This window comes from Podarcis erhardii (genome assembly GCF_964252035.2).
Source record: "Podarcis erhardii genome assembly, chromosome: 7".
Taxonomy (NCBI): domain Eukaryota; kingdom Metazoa; phylum Chordata; class Lepidosauria; order Squamata; family Lacertidae; genus Podarcis; species Podarcis erhardii.
The window spans coordinates 73733646-73757881 of NC_138511.1; the positions used below are offsets into that span (position 1 = coordinate 73733646).

General features: G+C 46.5%; 1 protein-coding gene across 3 annotated transcripts in view; it reads left to right on the plus strand.

Moving 5' to 3' along the window:
• The window catches only part of KMT2B (lysine methyltransferase 2B), a 60979-nt gene that overhangs the window by 1860 nt on the left and 34883 nt on the right, over window positions 1-24236 (plus strand). The window contains exons 2-7 of one of the 3 annotated variants that reach the window (XM_081868607.1): window positions 11261-11336; window positions 12920-15165; window positions 19005-19118; window positions 19410-19572; window positions 21260-21506; window positions 23495-23550. In XM_081868607.1, coding sequence (XP_081724733.1) covers window positions 11261-11336; window positions 12920-15165; window positions 19005-19118; window positions 19410-19572; window positions 21260-21506; window positions 23495-23550 — 2902 coding nt within the window. The remainder of the gene's footprint in view (window positions 1-11260; window positions 11337-12919; window positions 15166-19004; window positions 19119-19409; window positions 19573-21259; window positions 21507-23494; window positions 23551-24236) is intronic. The other 2 variants (XM_081868608.1, XM_081868609.1) reach the window with 2 other exon arrangements.

Below are 24236 nucleotides of genomic sequence, written 5' to 3' on the forward strand. Positions count from 1 at the left end.
TGCTGCTTGTCTTTCACTATTGTACACCTATCCTCAGCTGATTGCAAATGAGAGTTAAAAGTTAATCTCCTGAAATCTTGCTGCAGTGCAACATGGGACACAAACATTTAGCAGAGTCTGAGAGTGAAACTGAGGTAAGGGACAAGTTATCGGCTGACTGACTAGCCGGTATCTGGGCTTTATTTAAGAAACTATTAAGTTTTGTTCTTCTCTTAGTAGTTAACTGAATTTCAGGGGCTGGTTTTCTCTTGAAGGATTTCAGTTTCATGAAGATTTGACTACCTCTGCCACCAATGGGAAAAGCCTAGCTTCCAGAATTCAGTGTCTTTGGCCTGGATGAAGTTGACAATGACTACCTGTTGTTTTGTAACTGTAAAAGTGATGCCCTTTATGTATATTGCTAGCACAGGGGGGTAGTGCCTTCAAGAAAAGCACTGACATTGCAATGGGATGATTTTTTCTGTGCTCCCAGGTGTGTATCCATACCCGTTTATGTTGTGTGTCCTGGGACAGCTGTTTAGGTGTGCCTCATTTCAGGTACAGTACAAACAAATTGCCAGTGCTTGGTCTGAGAGTCTGTGCAGTCTGTGATTTATGGAATAGCACAAGAAAGCAGGAAGACTCATTTGTGGTAGTTGCAAGTTGCTTCTTTGCCCTCAGCTGGTAAATCTGCTGGGTGGTGGTAGGGAGCTTGATCAAATCTCTATATTAAAACAAAATGCAAATATATTTCCACATAGAGAACATGGGTATTTGGCAGCGGGGGTGGGGGCGGTTTCAAGCCTTGCCTATTCCCTGGCATGTGAGTCTTGTACATGGTCGGACTCTTTTTTTGGGTGTATGAAGAAGCATTCTGTCTTGTGAACCCACACCTGCCCTATGAAGTGTCCATTGTAGATGGAAGTGTATTTACAGTGTGATCACATCTTACATCAGGATTTGGTTCCAAGGGTTCTGTGTATACATAAAAATTACACATACCCAAACCCTTGCGGCTACTGGGTGATGGGAAAAGAGAAATAACTCTCCCCGCCCCAGTACTCCCATAGCTCGCACACCAAACAGGCCTTGCCTCGCAAGCAAGGCAGAGGTCTTAAAAGCTATTTTTTCACACTGGGTTACCCCCAGAGGATCCAGTTCGAAAGAGCTTTTAACTTTCCACCTTGCTTGGATTTAACTTGCGCGATTTCAGCTATCTATCTTCAACCATGTATGGTTGAAATTGTGCAAGTTAAATGCATGTAATATGTGATTGTACTGTGCTTTATCTACTCAGTTTATATTCTGTCCTTCCAAAGGAGCCCACCACCTTTGTTTTGTAAGCATCTCGTCTGACTAGACCTTTGCAGATTGTCTCCTTTCTGTTGTTGTTCAAGGGAAAGCACAGGATGGGTATTTTTAGATGGCAGATTTTGGTCCCCTAGTAAATTAAAAAAGTATGCAGGTGCCTAGCAGTTAGTTTTCCAGAAGATGCAAAAGGGACCAGTTTTGAAAGCGCCCTAAGCTAAGAGGTTTGAGAACTATTTGGCACAAATTGGGCTTCTTAGGGTGAGATGGCCTATTTTCTAGGAAGACTTGGAATGTTTGTAGGAGAAAGGAAGAGGGCTACTCAAGGTAAGAAAGCTTCTGCTTGACCTGTCCATAGCACTAGAAACTTGGCTGAAAGCACACAAGGACAGCTAGTGACCAGAGATGCATGTTTTGACAATTTGATAGATTTTGACTGGGTGGTCAGAATATACTGGAAGGCCATCACCTTGGCAGGGAGTGACTTCAGCCTGTGGAAAGAGGGCTTGGTGAAATCACTTGGGTAATCAGCTTTCCTTGTGATTAAATCCATCTCTTGCTAGTGGCTGTTGCTGTCTTTGGTCAACATGGGGAACCTGCAGCACTCCAGATGTTGCTGCATTTGCACTTCTGTCAACCACAGCCAGCATGCCCAATGGCTAGGTTATGATGGAAGTTGTAGCACAGCAACCTGTGGAGGGCCACAGGTTGCCACCCCTGACATAGGCACTGGAAACTGATATGTGGTTCTCAGCACTTGTAGGGCTACACAGTTTGGGTTCATCCATAGAAAAAGCATTGATGGCATTGTAAGGTTTCCTTGGTAAGAGGTTTCCGACAACCACAGATTGTCTTGTAAAGCATGTAGCCACAAAGGGAGTGTTGGATGCATCCTAGAGTACAGTTCCAGTCAACATGTCTTGGTGTGTGCACTCAGTTCATAAGGGTGGGGAACCTTAGGCTCAGGAGTCAAATGTGACCCTCCAAGCCTCTCTGGCTCTTGAGACTGTCACCAGGGTGCACACCCCCACTGGCTCTGCCTGGCACCCTCCTTGAGTGTGGTGTTTTTTGGTTTTTTTGCAAATTTGGAATGTGTTCCTGAACACAAGACCCTTGCTTGCCTGGGTAAGAATAGAGAGGGAAGTGTGAGTGTAAAGAAACAAGCATACTGTACAAAGGGGGAAAATGTGTATTCATTGTTCTGCCCCCTAGGCAGGTTGTCTAGAAGAGAATGTAGGCCTCTGGCTAAAAAAATGGTTCCCCAGCTCAGATTTAGAGCAACAGGCACCTTGTGTAAATGCAGTGTGCCATAGAATGCACCCCAGAATCCTCTGCAATGTGCAGGGGATACTGGGCAGACAAATTACTGTAAAAAGAAACTTTGGAAGCCTATGGCAATAAGAATTGGTCAAAATATTTAGTGTACAGTGGAACCTTGGTTTTCGAACTTAATCCGTTCCGGAAGACCATTCGGCTTCTGAAAAGTTCGAAAACCAAGGATCAATGGGCTGGCTCCAAAGTCAATGGAAAGAAATGAATAACGTGCCTTGGAAGCCATTCAGCTTCCGAAAATCATTCAAAAACAGAGGCATTTAGTTCCGGGTTGTCGGCGTTCGGGTTCCGAATTGTTTGGCTTCCGAAGCGTTTGATAACCGAGGTTCCACTGTACAGGGGACTTGCATGCTTCCTGATGACAAAGGAGATGTGAACTGGGAATAACAGCTGAGGTCGCTTTTAAAACACCCTCTAATTTACAGGCAGTGCAGAGAAGAGCAGATCCCTCCATCGTGTCTACAGCTGGGCATAAAATCACCGGCTTCTCCTGCAAGTTTAGGTAATCCCTACCATATGAGTACTAAGAATTCCACCTTCACCCAAGGGGGGAAAACACCCAACCAAATACTAACCATAAAAGAACTGGTGGTGTGTGTACCCACATATTTCTCCCTTGTTGAGTATGGAAGCGCAGTTATTTTCTGTTTCTTTGGTTGGTTAAATAGCTAATATCTCAGCACTTTCAAGGAGAAAACACCACTAGTGGTAACTGAGCCCCTACATTTCTTTATGCAGGCTACCCCTTTGCCATGGTTGAAATGTAATCATCTTTGTATCTCTGGTTCATGCAACAGCTATTGCACGACCCCTGGCCAGAACCAGTTGTGTTTTGCATTTCCACAAGATGGCTGTACACGTGTGGAAAGTTCTTACTCACCACAGACGATCTGGCTGCAGGTGTTTTTCAAACCTGTTCCATCGGGTTGCCCTTGGAACAGAGTTTGGGTCACAGCCGTGCATGTGTCTATTGCAGGCCTTCCCCAACATGGTGTCTTTCCTTCCAAATATTTTGGACTGAAAAATTCCATCTCCCCTGAGTGTGGGCCAAACTGGCTGGAGTTGACAGGAACTGTAGTCCACAGTATCAGTAGGGCACCAGGCTGTGGAAAGCTGATGTGCAGATAACAGCTACTCTGGTGCTTTTCAGTAGTGGCTCCCCATTTGTGGAATGCTCTCCCCAGGGAGACCCGCCTGGCACATCACTAGATACCTTTAGGTAACAACATTCCATTTTAACCAGGCTTTCAGTTTTTAACTTATCTATGACCACCTGGAGTGGAAGGGATGTTTTTAATGTATCTCCCCCCCCCCCTTTGGTTTTGATGTATGTATTGAGGGAAGGGGTTGTTAGTCACTTTGAGTTGTTGTGGAATAATAATAATAATAATAATAATAATAATAATAATAATAATAATGGCGTTCCAGTAAGCTGTTAACGATGTTTGGTATACCAGTCCATAATGTGACCAGTGTCAGAAATGGCCATGTGAGGTTGAATGGCATTCTTCCTCGCAGCCAGGTAAGAGCTAGCTCCAGTTACTGCTACTTTGATAACCATCGTAACAGACACATGGGAACTGTCAGGAAACACTTTCCCTGCTTGCTATTGTGTTGGAATAAAATATTCTTTAAAAAACACACACACCTGGGAAGCCCTTCAGTAACCTTTACCAAAAGTATAATACTGGCACACCTAGACAGGGCCCTTGTTTGCCTCTGTTTCATCAATTCCCATTTCCTCCACTTTCTGTGTCTGCAATGGACAATTACCCACAACAGGTCAGGGAGGGCATGGGTGGATTAAGACACTCTAGAGCAGGGGTAGACAACCTAAGGCCCATGGGCCACAAGCGGTCCATGGGGGTTGTTTAACTGGTGTATGAGCTGCTCCTGAACCAAGCTGCCCACTCAGTGACTCCCCGCATGCTGCACTAACCCGGCGTGGTGCAGGGACTCGCTTCCGCAGTGCCAGAAATCGCGTCTGCGCATGCACAGACACTGGAAATCGCATCTGTGCAAGCACTGGAAAGTGCTTCTGTGCAGACGCCGGAAATCACATCTGCACAGATGCAGACGCCGGAAATTGCGGGCGCACACGCAGTCCAGCCCATGAAGGGCTCTCCACTGAAGTGAACCGGCCCAGGCGAGGTAAACCTTGCCGACCCTTCTCTAGAGATCAGTATTTGGCTTGAGACATATTTGTTGAATTTTTTTTTCCAGAATCACAAATCGGTGATAGAGAGGGAAAAATACACCCTAGGATTGCTCCTCAAAATATAAGGATGGTTGGTTCATCGTCTTGCTGTTCTTGAGTCCGGGTTCAAGTGTTCAGCAGGAGGTGTTATGCAGTGTGTCTCAGCTTGAGCATGCATATGAGCGATAGCCTATATGGAAGCATCTTTGCATAATCTCCCTATTGTTCCATCAGGAAAGGAGTTTTGACAGGCTGCCTGCCCTTGGAGTGCCAGTTGCATGCGTGCAAGAAGATTTCGATACTGCATTTAAGTGTTCAATATCCCTGTGCCTTCTGTGACAGCAGAGCCTTTGTGAACCCAGTCCTGCGTGTCCTCTGTGGTCTGTGAACAATGTGACCTTCACATCATGAACTATGGAGTTAGCTGTTTCCCCCCAGTAAAGCTGTCCACCTGTTCAAATAAATGTTGGCTGATTAATTGGATGCGTTTTGGTTGGTTAATGGATTAAGATCCATCCCAGGGTACATGTCTGATGGGGGTACATGACAACACAGCCACCTTGCTGAAACTAAACTGGACGATGGCCAGGGAACCCCACAAACATCGCTTTGAGTTCCACGAAGGAAGGAAGGCAAGATACAGGTGTGCTAAAATAAAAATTAAAAAATCTGCAGAAACCGGCATGCAAGAGGCCAAGCGATCGTTTGTAACAATAAGCAGATTTCTTCTGTTTCTAGATGATGTGCGGGCATACGTTGCATCAGGTGTTCCAAAATGCATTTTTCTTTCTCCCACTGGGAAGAATCTCATGGCACCTTGAAGCCTGGAACATTTATTATGGCATATGCTTTTGTGGACTAGCGTCCTCTTCACCAGATGCCTGAAATATAATTGGGATTGTGTGTTTTTTAAGGTCCCAGCCACACCATACATTTAAAGCACATTTATGCCACTTTTAACAATTCTAGGAATCCTGGGAACTGTCGTTTGCTCCCCAGCTTACTAGTGCCAGGAGCTCTGCATTATTGCCAACCTTGTCTTGTTAATGGTCACTCACTTAGGTTTTTTCATAATTTCTCTGTCTGTTGTTTATGCATTTTGTTTCCTTCTGGCTTCACTGCTCCCTACCACTGCGCTCAAAAAATGTACATACGTCTCTACCAATTATTTAAAAAATGCTTCATACATCTGACAAAGTGGATTGTAGCCCATGAAGGCTTATGTCTACCTTAGATTAGTCTAAGGTACTACAGCGTTCTTTGCTGTGTTTGCTGCCCTTCTGGAACTGCCCTATTGTGATGGTCATCTGCAATTTTTATGAACACTTGTGTTACAGTAATATTAAAACAATTCACTCGCTTAATCAGGGGCACCTTTTTAAGGCGATTGTTCAGTTCCATTTCAAAGTTTTAATCAAACGTTGCAGCTCTAGTCTTTTATATTGATAAATGACACATGTAGGGGGAATGCCTGTTAGGATGTGTGGGGTTTCTTGTCTGGAAGGAGGGCTTGCCAACCTGCCTGTGGGTGCTTGGCCACCCAGGTCTGCAGGTGCCCTTATTGGGAGGATAGGGAACCTTGGGGCCGATGTGCCCCCTACAGCCTTTTCTGTGTGACCTTCAAGAGTCTCACTAGGCCACACCTCTCAGTCCTCCCTCATTCCTTCCTAAAGTGCCTAATGGCGGATCTTGCCTGCCTGGGTGGAGGTAGCTATAGGTGTATAGACACCACTAGCTTTCATGTGTCTGGAACGTAGCCTACTGTCACATCCATTAACATGCCTATTTTGGTTGCTGATCCCACCCACCCCAAGCATTCAGCCCCAGAAGATTGTCCATTAGGAAATGACTCCCTTACCTACTACCTTCCCGTAGGATTTAATGGCAACCACTCACTTACATAGGAGAAAGCCAAGAGGTGCCCTTGGGGACACCTTTGTGGAGGGGCCTTGGTCTGATCCCCTGCTCCCTCCTCCCATCGCTGAGGCTTTCTTCTGTATCATACTAGAGGATTACCAGGACCCAAACCTTGGTATTTTCTAGCTATATAGTGAGAGGGAGAAAACGCAGTTCTCGAGACAGGAAAGGCACCTCCCTATTTCTTTATCCCCCACCCCCCAAATTCTCCAGGATACTTGCTGTAAGCTGTCAGGCCTTTGGCAGGTCAGTTGTCTTCCCTCTCCATCCTCAGTTTGTTATCAACGGACGCATGAACATTCCACATATCAAGCTTCTCTCAGCCCTGGACTTCCTGGATAGACTTGCACAAGCTCTAGTCCGTCTTAGTTATGTGTAGGGTATACTGGTGTTGATGCTGGAGTGGGGCAGGTCTAAAAGCAGAAGACGTCACCCGCAAGTGCCTATTTGCATGCAGAGACTCTGCATGATTGGGAAGCCTAGTTGCATGGAGCCCTTCTCTGTGAGTTGGTGTCTGCACACAGCATGTTGTTGCAGAAGGACAACTCAGCCCGGGGTGAGGGGAGACCTGCTGTGTGCATGAGTAACACCTGAAGAGGGCGTTTCTGGCTGAATTCTGGTTCCTTAGACAGGGATTGGAAGCTTACACCCAGGGGCCAAATGTGGCCCTCGAGCTTGCCCTCTGAACTCTCCCCAGACCACAATCCTCACTGGCCATGCTGTGCCCCCCAAGTGCTTTTGCCTGGCTAGAATGTTGTTGCAGTGCCCATTTTGCCTCTGGTTCCACCCGCCATTTATATTTCTTCCTTAAATGGTGGCCCTTAGGCTGAAAAAGTCTCCCCATCTCTGCTTTAGGGGTGTGTGTGTGTAGAGCAGTGTTTCCCAAACGACATTTTAGGTGAAGGAAAAGAAAATAACCCAAACCACCTAACATGAACCTGTGAGCTTAAGAGGATCATTATGGCAGTTGAGCCTCTACATCAGTGTTTCCCAAACTTGGTTCTCCAACTGTTTTTTGAACTATAGTTCCCATGATCCCTGGCCACTGGTCCTGCTAGCTAGGGATGATGGGAGTTGTAGTCCAAAAACAGCTGGAGAACCAAGTTTGGGAAACACTGATGTAGAGGCTCAACTGCCATAATGATCCTCTTAAGCTCACAGGTTCATGTTAGGTGGTTTGGGTTCTTTTCTTTTCCTTCACCTAAAATGTCGTTTTGATCACAAACTTGCGTCTTCCTTTATCTATGGTTTTCCCCAAGTATGTGGACGCTGATGCCTTCTTTGTTGGTAGCCCTGTTTCTTTCCTAAACTGATAGACTCTCAGCCACCTGATTTTACTATGAGATTGAGAGAGCAATGACGCTACCTGAAAGCCCACCAGGTTTGGGACGGAGGAGAGGGTGGCAAGTTCCAGTTCTTGTCCTGACAACCCTGTTTGCTACCTCCAGTTCCCAGAAGTTGAAACCACCACTTGCTCCTGTTGTTGCAGTTTGCACACAAAACAAGGCATGCACTTATAGAGTAAAGCAAAACAAAGTGTTTGGTCCATCCCCCCATTGCTGCAGTAGCAGTGCCAACACTGAAGTATGTACAAATGTGGAACTGGGAGCACCTTTTCTACCTCATCACAACCCTGTTTTTATTTTTCTGGTGATGGACGTTAAAATATATTGTTTTCCTTCTTCCTGCAGCCCAGAAGTGAGACTAGTCTGAGCTGTATGGATGAAGGGAAAGTTTTTTTGTTTTTTTTTAATAGATATTTATTAAAGTTTCCAAATTAATACAAAAAACAAAAAACAAAAATACACAAAAAATAACAAAAATACAAAAATACAAAATTAAAAAACAGTTAAAACAAATATCATTTCCATTACTTGTTTCCATTAACTTGTTTCCCAGACCTCCTCTCACCTCCCCCTTTTGTATTCCAATTCGAATTCTTAACTCAACAAATTCTTATTGTAACTTATTTATAACTTATTATAACTTATTGCTCAACCTTTGCATTACAGCTGGTAACCACTTAATTTCTGTCCAACATCATTCTAACATTCATTAATTTTGTAGTATTTCTGCAGATAGTCTTTAAATTTCTTTTCCCTAGGCTCGGATTCTGCCAGTCATTTCTGCCAGTCCCATATAGTCTATCACCTTCATCTGCCATTCTTCCAGAGTGGGTAAATCTTGTGTCTTCCAAGATGAAGGGATGAAGGGAAAGTTTTGCCCCCACTGTAATTCATTTCCCACAGGAATGGATAGCTGCCATTCATTTCCATGACATAAAGTATAGGGGTGAACTGGTACTACACCTGCCCTGCTGATCTCTCAATTAAGAAGCAAGTTTGCATCTAACTGCATAGTCCTATCCTAGTTTCTTTTTCTTGGCCAAATCACACCAAGTGCTATCACTGACATTTGTAAGCTGCTCTGGGGCCCTCTTTCTGACTGAAGAATGGGGTAAAATAACAGTTACCCCACCTGATCCGCTCCCTTAGCTGAACACAGGTTTGGTCTCACCTGTCGGCTCAAACATACTGAGAATTTTGGAATGGAACCCAGAGTTCTGTCTCACACCATTCATTGCACTGAACAGAGAGCAACAGTTAGAAAATGAAGAACTCACAAGAATTATAAGGAACTTTCATTTCCTGGCTGGTTGCTCTCTACTGCAGTAGTAGACCACATGTTCTGTGGTGCATTTTGAGATGATCCTGCTGAATTCTCTTGGTGCAAAAGTGCTGAAAACTCTTTCTGGAACAATGAGCAAATTCTGAATAGTAGGCCTTCCTTTGACAGTCTATTACAGCTATACTATATGCACACAGTGGAGAGAAAGGAGGAAGCATTGGCTAGGTAGGTGTTACTAGGTTTGCACATATGTCATATCCAAATCAGCACTGAATAGCAGCATCTAGCCCAGGGTTGAGGAACCTTTGACTCTCCAGAGATTGCTGGTTCAACAGAGCCCATCATCTCTGACTATCCGCCAGGTGGGGTGGTTCTGATGGGAGTTGGAGTCCAGCAACTTCTAGAGGACCACAGGTGCCACAGCTCTGATATAGACTAAAGCATATCTTGGTGCATGTGCAGTGCATATCCACAGCTTACAGCAGCTGTCTACTACCAGTAATGCTTCCCCTTTTGCAGCACAGCTGCATGGGGATGCAGAAGGACTTGAATTCGAATTTAGAAGCTGTTGAAGCAACCACCCAATTTATAGCTGCAAATGTTAGAGAATGTGAGAATCCACAAAAAATAGGTAAAGAGGAATAATGGCTCTCACGCCTTCCTGTTGATCTTCTCCAGGAGTTGCTCCATCCATAATCTGATGTACATCTGTCACTAAGCGGCCATTACCTCCAGCCTTGCATGCAGTGCCTGAGAGTTCCCTAAATTTCTTTGGGACCTTCAGAATCAGTCCCCCAACATGGATAAATTTCTGGCTATGTCTGGGGTTTTTGTGTTTGCTGAGACCCAGACTATCACCTTTCAGAAGAGTGGGACAGCAGGCCCAGGAACTTTCTCTGCACATCCAAAGATGAGTCCACTATGTGCTCAGATGTGGGCCTGAGGTTACTTTGTATAGATGTAGGGAAACTGTTACATAGCACTTGGGTTTCCATGTAAAGTAACCCATGTGTTGGACTGATACTCTTATACACAGTGTGTCAGTTGTGAATGGATCAATCATCTGAGACCCTTTTTTGTGGAGTGCTCTCTCTGGGAAGGCTCACCTGGCACCTTTGTAAGATACCTTTAGGCGCTAGGCAAAAACATCCCTCTTCCCCAGGCTTTTGGCTAATTAAACCATCTTATGACCTTTTAAAGTGGGAGTATTTTTTTGCTTGTGGTGTGTATTTTTTTTCCTTCATATTGTAAACTGCTCAGGGATTCTTGGATGAAGTTCAATAATAGTAGTAGTAATAGTGGTAGTAGTAATAATAGTAATAATAGTAATTAATAATAATAATAATAATAATAATAATAATAAATGACTGACTTGTCCTGTAGTACTCACAGCAGCCACATACGGAAAAAGCTTTGATTGTTGCTCCTCTGAGAAGTGCAAACTGGCCATTTTGCACACAGTTCCCAGCAGATGTACACATGTTTTGGTGTCTGTATGTCCATACATTTGAATAAGCTCTGTGACACTTCTCATCAAACAAATCTGAATGATGCCGAGTAACTCTGCAGGGCGTATTTTTGGACATGTGTCTTCCTGCTCTGCCATTAACACTTTGTACACAGCCCTGCCCAGGTGTTTTGTCTATTGTACGCTGCCCTGGAATCTGATTGAATAAAGTGTGACTTAGAAATGTAAATAAATCCTCCCCCTTTATTTTCAAAGAATTGTATGGGCAGTGGTGGTGATGGGGAGACACCCCAGAGTTGTGCAGCGGTGTTGGAAGAAAGGGGTTTAACCTTGGCTACATGGGTGACCTGCTGTAAGGAAAGGGCCGGGTGGTTTCTTCCTTGAACGTGACCCTCACTTGTGACTCCAGTTCCTTCTCTCTTGCCTGGCAGAAGGAGTTCCTGGGCTTCCACTCAGAGGATGACGCCTCTCAGAGCTCTCTGCGTGCTGCTCTACGGTTTAAAAGAGGTAAGGGTGCCATCTTGGTGGTTTTCTGGCTGATGTGACAGTGGTCTGGAGCATCTGCACACACATTTAAGTCCCAGCAATAGCAACATGGAAAAACAACACATAAAAAACCGATTAAGAAATTCTGTTGAACAGAAACAAGCATAGCCAGACTAAACTAATAATAATAATAATAAAGCACAGCATTCTGTCAGAAGGCCAGACTACATGTTACATGTTAACAGCATGTTTAGATTATGTGCGACTTTCTTGCAAAAAAAAGCAGGCACAGGGAGTCTAGATGTGGTGTTTTTTGTTACAAGAAAGCTATCCAAAGCAAGCAATTCATTATATTAATTAGTTGCCCTGCTTGTGTGTCTTGATCTTCAGCTCATGGAACACTGAGATCAACTTTATGTAGTGAAAATAGACAGCTACCAATGCCATAGTACAGGTGAGAAAATGAAACAGTTACAGTATAAAAGCAGCATCCAAAATTTGAACTAAAACAGCAGCAAAGGTAGCCTTTAGCTAATTAAGCCAACTATGGTCTTTTAAACTGGGTGGGTAATTTTTTTGTTTTGTTACTATGTTATGCATTTTTGTGTTTTGATAACATACACGGCCACCCTGTGATCCTTGGATGAAGGGTGGCATAGAAATTTAATAGGCAATGAGAAGCCCAGCTCTTTTCCCATCTTTTTGTCATGCCATTTGCCTTAGCTCAGTTGCATGCCTACCAGATAGGGAGTTTCACATTTGTTCCTAGCAAATTGTGTCTTCTTGCTTTCTGTTGTTACAAGGGCTGCCAACCGATGGAAGAACGTTTAACTGGTTCATCATCTGACTTGCAAAGAGTTGATTGAGATTTTTAAAAAATGTGTTTTATCACAGCTTCCCTATAGGTGCATTCTGGAGAATACTGAAGAGAATCTGAGAGAACATTTATTTAACAAAATGTATAGACCACTTAATTTTAAAAGAAAGAAGTCTAAGCAATTTATATAAAATAGCATTTTCTTATTAATTTCTTTATATATTGATAAATTCAACAAACTTTAAAAGAAAGTCAAAATGTGGATAAAATCTGCAGCTTAAAGACAAGTAGACATAAAAAAACCAAATAAAAATTATGTGTCTGGCTAGGCTTGCCTAAACAAAAGGGAGTTTTTAGTAGGCACCAGAAACAAGACAGTGACTGTCATATCAAAAGGCAGGGAGCTCTGGAGCATAGGTGCTGAAAAGTCTTGTCTCCTCAAAAGTGGGGAATACATGTTACTAATCATTGGTCGAAGAAAATGCCTTCTTCAGTGTCCTGCTATGTTTTTCTGCTAGTAAGGAATTATGGGTGCTGCCTGTCTCTGTGCACATGCTGTCAGTGGTGCCACCTGGAAGCAGTTGTTTGCTTACTGTAAGTGACCAGTCCAAGGGTTTAACCGTTTTGACAAAATTGTCTGCAAGTTGAAGTATTGAGCATCCTTCAGCTCTCTGGAGGAGCGCTTCCCAGCATGTTATATCCAGGGCCTGGTGCTGTACACACTGCCCTTGTAGGTTGGAAACTCCAGAGGCATTTTGACAGCCAAGGTTTCCTTCTCTCCTTGCAGGTGCAGTGCTGGCGGCACGTGGTCGGAAAAAAAGGGGGCTTGCTGAGGACACCCTTTCCAAGCGTCTGTCGAAGCAGAGAGCTGTGGAATCCCAGCGGGAGCGGATGGTGAAGGCTTTGGCTGAGCTGCTTCAGAGCAACAAGGGGTCTCCAGCAAGGACAGATCGGCTGTCGGCTTCCAGCCCCCAAGCTGGCAGCATGCTTCCTGAGCAGCCTGAAGCAGACCCAGAGCCTGGCGACCCCACGAAACCCTCCGTCTCCCCTGCCCTCCCGTCCCAAATGGAGAAGGACCTCAACTCTGTTGTGTCGCCCAGGCCGCGAGGCCGGCCACGGGGCTCTTTCACAAAGAGGCTCGTTGCGAGACCCAAGCCTCCTTGTCAAAGCACCAAAGCTCCAGATTCCACCCTGGAACCCAGCAGCAGAAGCAGCCCTCGGTCACCCTCGCCGTGCCAAGCGGCCAGCCCCTCCCCTCCGCCCCAGGAGCCCCCGAAGAAGCCGCCACTCATCCTGAAGTTCTTCTCAAAGGCCAAGCGGCACAAGTCCGGCCAGCTGGTGGTGACCCACGTCCGGCTAAAAACTCCCGGGCACAGGAGGGGCCGCAAGAGGAAGTGGAGCGTTGTGCCGAGGAAGGGAATCTCCCCGCTTCCTTCCCGGTCTGTATCGGAGTCAGAGGCACCTTTGTCAGAGTCAGACGGGTCTGCCCCAGAGCCGGAACAGAAAGAGGAGTCTTCTACTCCAGGATCTCAAGCAGAAGTCCTTTTCCCAGAGCCAGAGCCCCAGCCAGAACTTGCTGCCCCAGAGCCAGAGCCAGAGCCACAACTGGAGGTGATTGCCCAAGAATCTGAGCAACTCTCAGAGGCTCCTATCCTGGAGCTGGAGGCTTCTGAGCCAGAACCAGAAGCTCCAGCACCGGGACGTGGTGTTCCTGCTTCGCCCAGTGAGATAGCTGGCCAACAAGAGCACCAGCAGCCCTGCCCGCAGAGTGACGGGTCAGGAGTTGTTTCCGAGGAGGGGACTTCCAGCATTGCCCTTTCCACGCGGGCGCAGTGTTTGAAAAGGGGTCGCGGGCGTCCTCCCCTGACCGCTACGCAGCGGGCCCAGCGTTTGGCTTCTCAGCACCTGCCAGCCAAAGCCAGGGAGGAGGCTCTAGCAGCTGCACAGCAGCCTGGCGGGCCCAGCTTCGAAGAGGCACTAGGTCATAAGGCCAACTTCCTGAAGAATATCCGCCAGTTCATCATGCCCGTGGTGAGCGCCCGCTCGTCGCGCCTCATCCGGACCCCCCGCCGCTTTATGGACGAGGTTCCGCAGAAGGCAGCCAAGCCCGTGGAAAGCGCTGCGGCGGATGGGCCTTGTGCAGACAAGCAGGAGACTCCCATGCTGCCGTTGCTGGAGACTCCCCTTCAGCTGACTCCCCCAGCCCCTAGCTCCCCTGATAAAGATACCTCTCGGGCCCTGTCGCCCCCGCCTTCCCCCAGTGTGCCCCTCCTAACTTCCTCCATTCCCGCCCTACCTGAGAAGCGCCGTTCCATCCTTCGGGAGCCCACATTCAGGTGGACCTCGCTGAGCCCCCCGTCGCCCCCCAAGGATACGGGCAAGGCGCTCTTCCATCTTCCTTGTGAAGATTCGTCTCCTTTGCTCAGTACTCCAGCGCCAACCCCATCTCCCCCGACCAAGCGGACCCTGCTGCTGCGAGCCCCCCAGTTCACACCCAGCGAGGCACACCTTAAGATCTACGAATCTCTGACGGTGTCTCCTGAGGAATCTGATCTAGTGCCTGCGTCCCCCGAGCTCAGGAGGGACCTCCCCGCACTGCAGCAAGAAGGTCTCCTGCTCCCTTACGAGCCAGTGGTGACCCGCAGTGGCAAGAAGCTGTTGGGAAGGACGAACCACCTTGCCCTGCCCCTCTTCCCAGAGGTTTCTAGGCCACTTGGGGCTCAGGGCAAAGAGCTGATCACCATGGAGGATGTCAATTCTCCTGGCGTAGTTCACAAGGTGGCCATCCGGAGGATTCTGCCTCCGTCGGCCCAAGTGGAAGAGGAGGAGGAGGAGGAGGAGGTGGCAGCTGAGAGTTCAGAGAGTGAGGGAGAGCCAGCTAGCCTGCGCTCGGAGGCACTGAAGCCCCCTCCAGAGGAGCCCAAGCCCCTTATTACCCAGCTGTCAAGCATGGATAAGGTATACAGCTTGCTCACTCGTGCCAAGGTGCAGCTGTACAAGATCGATCAGCAGAAGCACTTCAAAATGACGCCGGTAAGAGAAGCCTCAGGGGTGGGAGTGGCAAGGCTTTGGCGCGATAGGCAAGGCTGTGCATTTGTAGAAGGAAATGCCGGTGGTCTTTGGGGCCTCGGTTAATGATTTTGCTTCATCTGTTTTGTTTTTAAGTTCCATGCCCCACTGTGTACTGTTCATCAAGAGACGTTGTGGGTAAACTTAACATTAACCCTGTATAAGTGTCCACATAGGTCATTTTTTCCATTAAAAACAGAGATGGGGTACTTAGAATCATAGAATTGGAAGGGACCCTGAGGATCCTGTAGTCCAACCTCCTGAAATGCAGGAATATGCAGCTGTCCCATACGGGGATTGAGCCTGCAACCTAGGCATCATCAGCACCATGCTCTAACCAACTATGTTATTGAATCCCCATCAGCTGCATGCAGCATGGCCAGCAGTCACGACATTGGAAGGACCACAGGTTCTCCATCCCTGCATTAAAAGAAGTTGTGATAATTGGGCCAGCCAAATAAGGCTGTGACCTAAGAATCTTTCTGGATGAGACCAAAGGGTCATCCAGTCCAACATTCTGTTCTCACAATGGCCAAGCAGGACCTGAGAGCAACACCTGATCCCATTTACGCTTTCCAGGAACAGGTAGGTTCAGAGAGGAATGCAGCCTCTGATCCTGGAGACAGGGCACAACCATTGTAGTTGGTAGCCATTGGTAGACCTGTCCTCCACCAAGTTGTCATCCAAACTGGTGGGCCATGACCAGTGTTAGAAACTGAGATATGAAAGCTAGGAGCTAAATGGCACCTTAAACCTAGGTTATGGGCGCAACAACGGAATGTCTAGGTGCACTTTTTATAACAGGAACACAAAGCTGAAAATGAATGAACTGCAGCTAAAATGTTATGTTCATTTTTCACACGGTCTAGTCTTTCCCCTGCCCACCCCTCTAATATTCTTAAGAGGGTCTCTTCTCCAGTCGTCAGAAAGTAGCTGGAAGTGGGGAGGCAGAAAAAGGTCCTCCTTTCCTTCCACTCTGCAGTTTTAACCTGAAATCTTAGGCGCAGTACTGCGCCCAGAGCTCAGAAACTGCTCGCACTGATGAAATTCCATGTTGCAAAATGCACCTAGAACAATGGGAGTTTCGAGCACTAGCTATAAGTACATCTTGGGACAGGAGATCTATGCTCTGTGTGAAGAAGCATGTCCTTTTTCCTATCTGGAATCTTCCAATGTTCTGCTTCCTTGAATGACACTGGATTCCAGTCTTCTGAGGGAAGGAGAAAAACTTGCCTTTTCTAAACTAAAAGTCCCAAATATTGTAACCTTTCCTCATAGGTATAGTTGATGCATTTCCCAGGACTGGTTTGAGGACCAGAGTGTGATGGTGCCTTCACCTGGTGATATATCGTGGGTGAAACCGCCATCGGTCCTGAGTTACACTGCCACCAGCGCCCGGAAGGAAGAACAAGCTGCATTGGCTGGGGCCCCACGAGACCCCGGGGTGAAACTGCTGGCATTCCTGCTGAGGCGGCTTCACCCCAGTGCATCGTGGGGCCCCACCCAATGCAACTTGTTCCTCCTTCTGCTTTTCAACATCGTGATGTATCACGATATCATGGTGTTCGATTGGTGATAAATCGCAACATTGAAAAGCTGATATCACCCAGCCCTTCTCATAGGCGAGTTGCCCAGCCTCGAAACCATCTTGATTTAACATTACATTGGCAGTTTTATTTTCAGTCCCTTTCCCTAACACGGAATTTGCCCTTTCCACACTGCTGCACGCTGGGTCTGCATTTGCATCGAGCCCCAGTAACCCTTTTCCTTTTACTCACTGCTGGTTCAGAACCCCTTAACCATATATGTGATTTTTTTTTACCCAAGTGTGTGCCACTTTGCCCTTGTTTCATCGAATCACATTTGCCATCTTAATGCCCATTCGGCTAGCTTGGTTGCATCCTCACCACGCTGCACACTAGGGTGTCATCAGAGAACTTGGCCACCTCGTTGCTCATCCCTAAATGCAGGTGATTTATAAACAAGCAAAAATACTGATCCTTGGGGGAATCCGCTTCTTACATCCCTCCGTCGCGAGAACTTCCCTTTTATTTCTACACTCTGCTCTGCCACCAAGCTTTGGCCCTTCCCCCAGACAAAAAAAGACGTGCACAGCAGTTCTAAGAAAGACCAACACATGGCATGGCCACATCCAGGGCAATGTGCTAAAGTAATCAAAAGTCCTTTGCAAGGAAAATGGTGACCTGTTTAGATTATGCAGATTAAGCAGATCTACTTGTTTTGCATAACTTCACGTCCACTTGTCAGGGCTGGAAGCCAGGCAGGGTGCTGAAGGCCAGCCCCTGGCCACGGCAAAATCTGTATCTCTTTCCCACCATCAATTGATCGTTTTGTGTGTATGTCGCTTTCCCAAAATTAAAACAGTGCTCGAGGCGGCTTGCAATGTGAAAACATTTCATAACTACAAATATAACAGAAGTCATAAACAATTAATGAAACATCAAAAAGTACACATTGAACAATTTCCATGTAAATCATAAGAAGATCTGAAATAAAGAAATGAAAAATTAGTATCAATGACCGCAGCAAACCTCCCTTCCCCACGAAACCTGCTAAGTAATACTCCAGCCAAAGAGTCTGTTCAACAGCCTCAGCTTTTGTAACTAGAGTCAGTCAGGGCCCCGCCTTCCCAGGGCAGGTGGGAAAAGGCCTGTAAGGTAGGGAGCATGTCTTCCAAAACTCACAGCTGAAATGGTCTCCACAAAACACACCCACACCTGAGATCTGATCAGTTGACCACACACCTTCAAGCCTCTGATTGTAATCTTAGGAATGTAACACTAGCTTTTTAAAGTCTGAAAGCGGAGAGTTTCTGGATGCTGAATTCTGCATTGTAGATTATGTACTGTGCTTGACTCTTACTTGGGAATACCTTTTCTACTTAAATCTGTGTCTAAAGAGTCTGGAGTTGTGTTTAAATAAGCTAAACCTCATATTCTTTGAACAACCAGAATTTCTAGGTAAGTGAAATTCTCCATTTTGCATTCAGAAAGCACTCTTTGATTTTATTACATTAACATAAAGAGCAAGCGTACATAAATCTATTTTGAAAGCTTTGTTTCTGGTTGTATAATTAATGTTTGCCCCCCCCCCAATAGTTTTGATTTTTGTGTGTGTTGATGTGGTTTGGGGAAGAAAAGCCGAGAATCCTGAAATAGACCAGTAATGCATTGCAGGGGGTTGGACTAATTAACCCTCAGGGGTTCCTTCCAGCTCTACAAGTCTATAAGTGTGGGGATGAAGGAGGGAGGGAGAGAGGCTGAGGCTGAAGGTGGTGATTGGGGTACAGTAGCTATACTGAGAGTAGAAGTCACACAGCTCCCACTGAAGCACCTCTTGTTTTCACAAGTCCCATTCAAATGGCCTTCACTTTTAGGGAGCCAAGACTGTGGGTTTCCAGTGTCATCTTTGTTTTGCTTTTTAAAGAGAGTCTGAATTTTTAGTACCAGCCATTGGACTGTCCAGTGCTTTGTAATGCAGTTAGCTAACATGGTGCCCTCCAGAAGTTGTGGACTATGTCTCCCAGCATCCCTGAGCATTGACCATGCTGGCTGGGGCTGATGGGAGTTGGAGTCTCAGCAATATCCGGACCGCACCATACATATAGGCACGTTGTTCTGCGTTTGTGCAACTGGCATCACAGATCAGTTTCCACAAACACATTAGCAGGCTGAGAGCTGCAATTATGATGGGGAGAGGCCAGTGTTGCTTGGGACATTTGGTATATGCAAAAAGAGTCTCAAATGCTAACTACCTTTCATCTGTGTGTCTCTTCTCTATAGGGGTGTCAAACAGTCAATACTGAGCTCTTTGAGACTCCAAAGGTCCCTGTTAAGCAGGAGGTGATTACTGAACTCAAAGTGGCAGAAGAGGACAGAAAAGAGGACAGGAAGCAGGTAACTGGTGCCCTATTTGCATGTGTATACAGTGGTGTAACTGAACTGCAGTTAGTGATGATGATTCTGGTTTCCAGAGCAATGGCTCCTATGTAGACACGGGTATCCTCTGTGCAGATTGCCTTTCTTGGCCTGGCCTGCCAGTGGCTTTTAGCAGTGCAGTCCTTCTCTGTACTCCTGGCAAGCGCCGGGTGGTACAGGTTCACTGAGAACTGGGGGGTGGTTTTTCAGGGCCAGCCCTGCTGTTTACCATTCATGCCCATGGCTCATCCTAATTCTCTTCCCTTGCAGGGCCAAGAGTCCCCCGTGCAGGGCCCTCGGATCAAGCACGTGTGTCGGCATGCCTCAGTGGCCCTGGGGCAGTCTCGTGCCATGGTGCCAGAGGATGTGCCGCGACTCAGTGCCCTGCCGCTGCGGGAGAGGGAGGAGATCGCTGCATCGCCCACAGTAGAGGGTGAGTGTTTGTGTGGGGATGCCAGCTTGAAGCATTCTTTATGCTCTGTGGCCTCTTTTTAAAGGGTGAGCATGATAACTTGAGGAGCGTTGAGCTGCAAGATCACAGGGCTATTAATGGGTGCACTAATATGTGGCACCTTCTTCTGTAGCTATGTGGCAAAGATGTTTATTGATCCTCGGTGGGATAACCAGGGGAGCTATAAGGAAGACTGGAAAACCAGTGTTAGCTCTGCACAGATCCTGGAGAGCGCTGCCGTCATGCCATATTCAGGGGACACTGGTTTTGGCTAGGACTGATGGTAGAGCTGGGCAATATATCAATATATTGTCCAAAACCGGTTCGAAGTCCATATCGTTCTATCGCTTTCATAATTTTTCACCTGGCAATATATTGCAAATCATGATGTATGTTAGGGCTGGGCGATACAGCATCCAAAAATGGTTCAAAGTCCGTATTGTGATACCAGTTTCATAATTTTTGACCTGGCAATATGTCACGACTTATGATGTGTATGTGTCTGTGCTATGCAAAAATCACAATGTGGAAAAAAAACTGTGAAGCCAGCCATTGCTTCTACGTAGCCCCATTCTTATTTCAGACATTGTGGTATATCAGTATATCACGTTGTTTATCTAGTGATATACCACAATGTTGAAAACCAGATACAGTTGTAGCTTGGATCCTGAACGCCTTGCAACTCGGAACGTTTTGACTCCCGAATGCCGCAAACCTGGAAGTGAGTGTTCCGGTTTGTGAACATTCTTTGGAAGCCAAACGTCTGGCGTGGCTCCCACAGCTTCCGATTGGGTGCATGAAGCTCCTGCAGCCAATTGGAAGCCGTGCCTTGGTTGTCGAACATTTTCGGAAGTTGAACAGACTTCTGGAGTGGATTCCATTTGACAACCAAGGTATGACTGTATTTCTCAGGCCCAGTTGATGGAGGTGAGGGGCTGGGCCTCCTCCAACAGAAGCCCCATGGGAGGGCACTTTCGTCCAAACAGTTCCTCACTCCAAACCTCATTGCTCAAACTCCAACTTTCTTCAGGCCTCAGAGGTTGGTGCAAAGGCTCCTGGGATTGCTGGGTGCTGTTTTCGTGCCTTTTTTGCCCCTTCTGGGCTCTTCTAGGCCCGTTTTGTCATTTTAAAATTGACTTCCGCGCATTTGTGCAGTTAAACATCAATCAGACGCACGTAGACGAGGAGTTGCCTGTACTTTATTTGGGAGGAGCAATTCCATACTTAAGCCTTTAGTTTCAAAGTGAAAATGCAGGAGCCTTTATATGGGCTGAGTTCCCTTCTTGCCAATAGCACACAGTCTTATCTAATTAAAAGTCCAACTCTTTGGAAAGCTATTCGCCAGTGGAACAGTCTCCTTTGGGAGATTGTGGACTCTCCTTCCTTGGAGGTTTCTAAGCAGAGGCTGGATGTCCACCTGTCATGGATGCTTTAGCTGAGTTGGGGGTTGGACTAGATGACCCCAGAGGTCCCTGCCAACTCGACGGTCCTATGATTCTCTGACCTAATAAATGAATCAGATCCCTTTTGTGGCCTGGTCCTTTTTACGTTGGCTGCACTGAGCTTTCCTTGAGCCCACAGAAATATTTGGGTGACATACAGAGATGTTTTCTGGGGCCTCGAGAAGGAGCTGCATTCCGGTCATCTTTTTGAACTTTCCCTTCCGCAGAGACCTCCTCAGCCTCAGAGAGCGAAAGCGGCCACCAGAAGCAAGTGAAGGCAGATACTGCCGTCAAGGCCGCGCCACCCCCTGTGCGTCGCCACGTCTCCCACCATCACCACCACGGCAAGAAGAACAGAATGACGCGCTGTGGGAAGTGCAAAGGCTGCCTGAAGCTGCAGGACTGTGGGGAGTGCATCAACTGCCTAGACAAGCCGAAGTTTGGCGGGCCAAACACCAAGAAGCAGTGCTGCGTGTGAGTATGTCCTGGGGGGTTCCCAGTTCTTTGCTGAATTTTGCCCTCCGGCTTCTCTCTTCTGTGCTGCTTGGGAACTGGGAGCTATGACCGAAGAGTTCTCTGTCCAGCCAAGAAAATAGGTGACGTCCAGTGGTTTTGTGGCTGAGGTTAGGTAGATGCTGGAGTTGCGCAGCTCCCGTGCAGAGCTCGGTTTTGGCTGCAGAATCTTGCCTGCTAAATGCCTTGGCAGCCACTACTTGCAGAACAAGTTCCCGGGCCTTAAGGCAGGGAAGATAGGCCTGTAAGTGTGTAGACGTTTGCTCCATTTCGACAATGGAGATTTGCATACTACAGCAGCTTGTCTCTTGTTGGATTGGGGAGCACAGGTGCATATTTGCCCAACCACGTGCCAATTCCAGTGAAGTCTGGAAGTGGTTGGGTGGTTTGCTTATTTAGCATACTTACACCCCGCTTTATAGGAGTTGTAAAAGCAGCTTACGCAGGATTCTTAAAATAAAATGGTGCCCAAATCGAGTGGAAGAACAGAAATAAAATGGTGGTGCCCATCTGGAATCAGGATATTTGGGCAGTGTTTCCTGCCCTCATCCTTATTCTTCCCTTGCACTATATTTGGTAGCGGCTCCCATTAATTTCTCTTGAAATTCCATTAGGGAACTCAATCCTCAGCCTGAGAAAGGTTCCTCACACCTCACCTAATCATAGTGAACTCAACAGCTTCACCTCCTTGCATTCAAAGGTGAGCTGTTTGGTTTAATCTCAAGTTGAGGTATCTAAACAGCAGTGGTAGAAAGCAGGGACTAGCAATTTTTTTAGGGGGTGGGGAACCTGGAGATGTGCCACAGCCTTGGGAAGCTGCATCCCCCTCTCTTAGCTTGAGTCATCCTCAGAAGGGTGGACAGGTGTCAAGGAGGATGGGACTCCTGTGTTTTTAATAGCTATGCAGAAGAGGTTTCTGAGCCGAGGCAATTCTGTCATGCAAGAAGGTGAGAGGATCGCTATCTGTTATACGGGCACTAGGCTCCCCCAGGAACCTATTTATAGAGCACGCGTCCTGATTTGCTTGTGGGGAGGTTATATGACAATGAGCAACCATCCTGATGCGCTTGTGGAGTGGTTTATGCATCTTATTCCATGATGCATTTCCCCATCCCTCCCACAAAATCCCTCCCACAAAATCTGGAGGCGCCTACTGTTTCCCATAGCTGCGGAGATTAGAAGCATGTTATTTTAAAACAAGGACCTGAGTTACTATGGGCTACACTATGCATTTGTACATGTTATTGCTTTGTTGTTTTGCTTTGCTTGTTTGTATCCTGCATTTTATTCTGGGAACTGCCCTGAGATCTTATGATGAAGGGCGGTATAATAATAATAATAATAATAATAATAATAATAATAATAATAATAATAGTAACAACAACAACAACAACAACAATAATAATAATACAACCTCAATCCTGTGGAAAGCTCTTCCAGCAGAGATTCACCAGGCACCTTCTGTTTTAACCTTCAGGCATTAGCTTAAACTTCTCCTTGCTACTAGGCTTATGCAGACAATTAAGAATACACCTTCTGTAATTGATAGATGATAAACTGTGTGCGTTGGGGGGAGTTAATTTAAAAAACCACATGTATTTTATTATATATGCTGTAAACTGCTTTGATATTTTCAATGAAATTGCAGCATACAGTTCTTACAAACAAATGAATGCCACTGGCAAGAAAAGAGCCTTTCCTTTCTCAGATGGGGCTTTCTTCCCCACTGAGGAGTATTTGGCCAGCTGTCCATCACTGCTGGTGTCTAGCTCCACAGTCTTCTATCTGCTTTGAGCAAGACCACATACTGTGGGCCTGACCCTTTGCTGCCTTGGTGGGAGGGTGTGGGCCAGAGCTCCTTCGGCTCCTCCTGCGCTGGTGGACCAGATATGAGTTTCTTTGTGGCTGATTTCTTTGCTCTGACCATGTCATGTCTGGCTAACTGGCAGGTATCGGAAGTGCGACAAGATAGAGGCGCGGCGGGTGGAGCGGCTCTCTAAGAAAGGTAACGATTGAGTGGCTGTACATGGGTGGACTGATCATGTGCTGCTGTGAGTTGGCTGTGTGATTATGTGTGGCCTCTTCCTTGGTGTCGTTATGATACGATATGATACCTTTATTGTCATTGTCCCATACAGAACAATGAAATTGAAAAATCTACATAAGACATTCAAAAACCCCTAAAAACTCTGAAACCCCATTTTAAAATACAATATACTATAGAGACTCCTTATGCTGCGTTTAGAACCATTTGCGTAGAAACTGTTTCTCAGGCGGCTAGTCATGGTCTTTATAACCCTATACCTTCTTCCAGAAGGCAGAAGCTGAAAGAGATCATTTCCGGGGTGCATACTATCCTGCGTACTGCAATCTTCTGGTCCAAGGGCTCTGTGAACATATTTCTACCTGCGTGTAAACCTTTTGGGTCCAGTCCCACATATACAGTGGAGTAGGGGTTGGGTGCAGGAGTTCTGTACTGAATACCCAGCCATGAAATGCAATAAGCACTGGTTTCTACATCATGATGGAATGGATGATGACATTCAGCACTTAAAAGACATATTCTTGTTCTAACAGGCTTTTGATGTTTAGTGGTCCGTCACTTATAAAGTTTTGTGTTAGTCTGGGCTGCTGTTTTCATTGTCGTCATCTGTGCATTTTGAAACTGTGTGTTTTGATATATCTTTAACT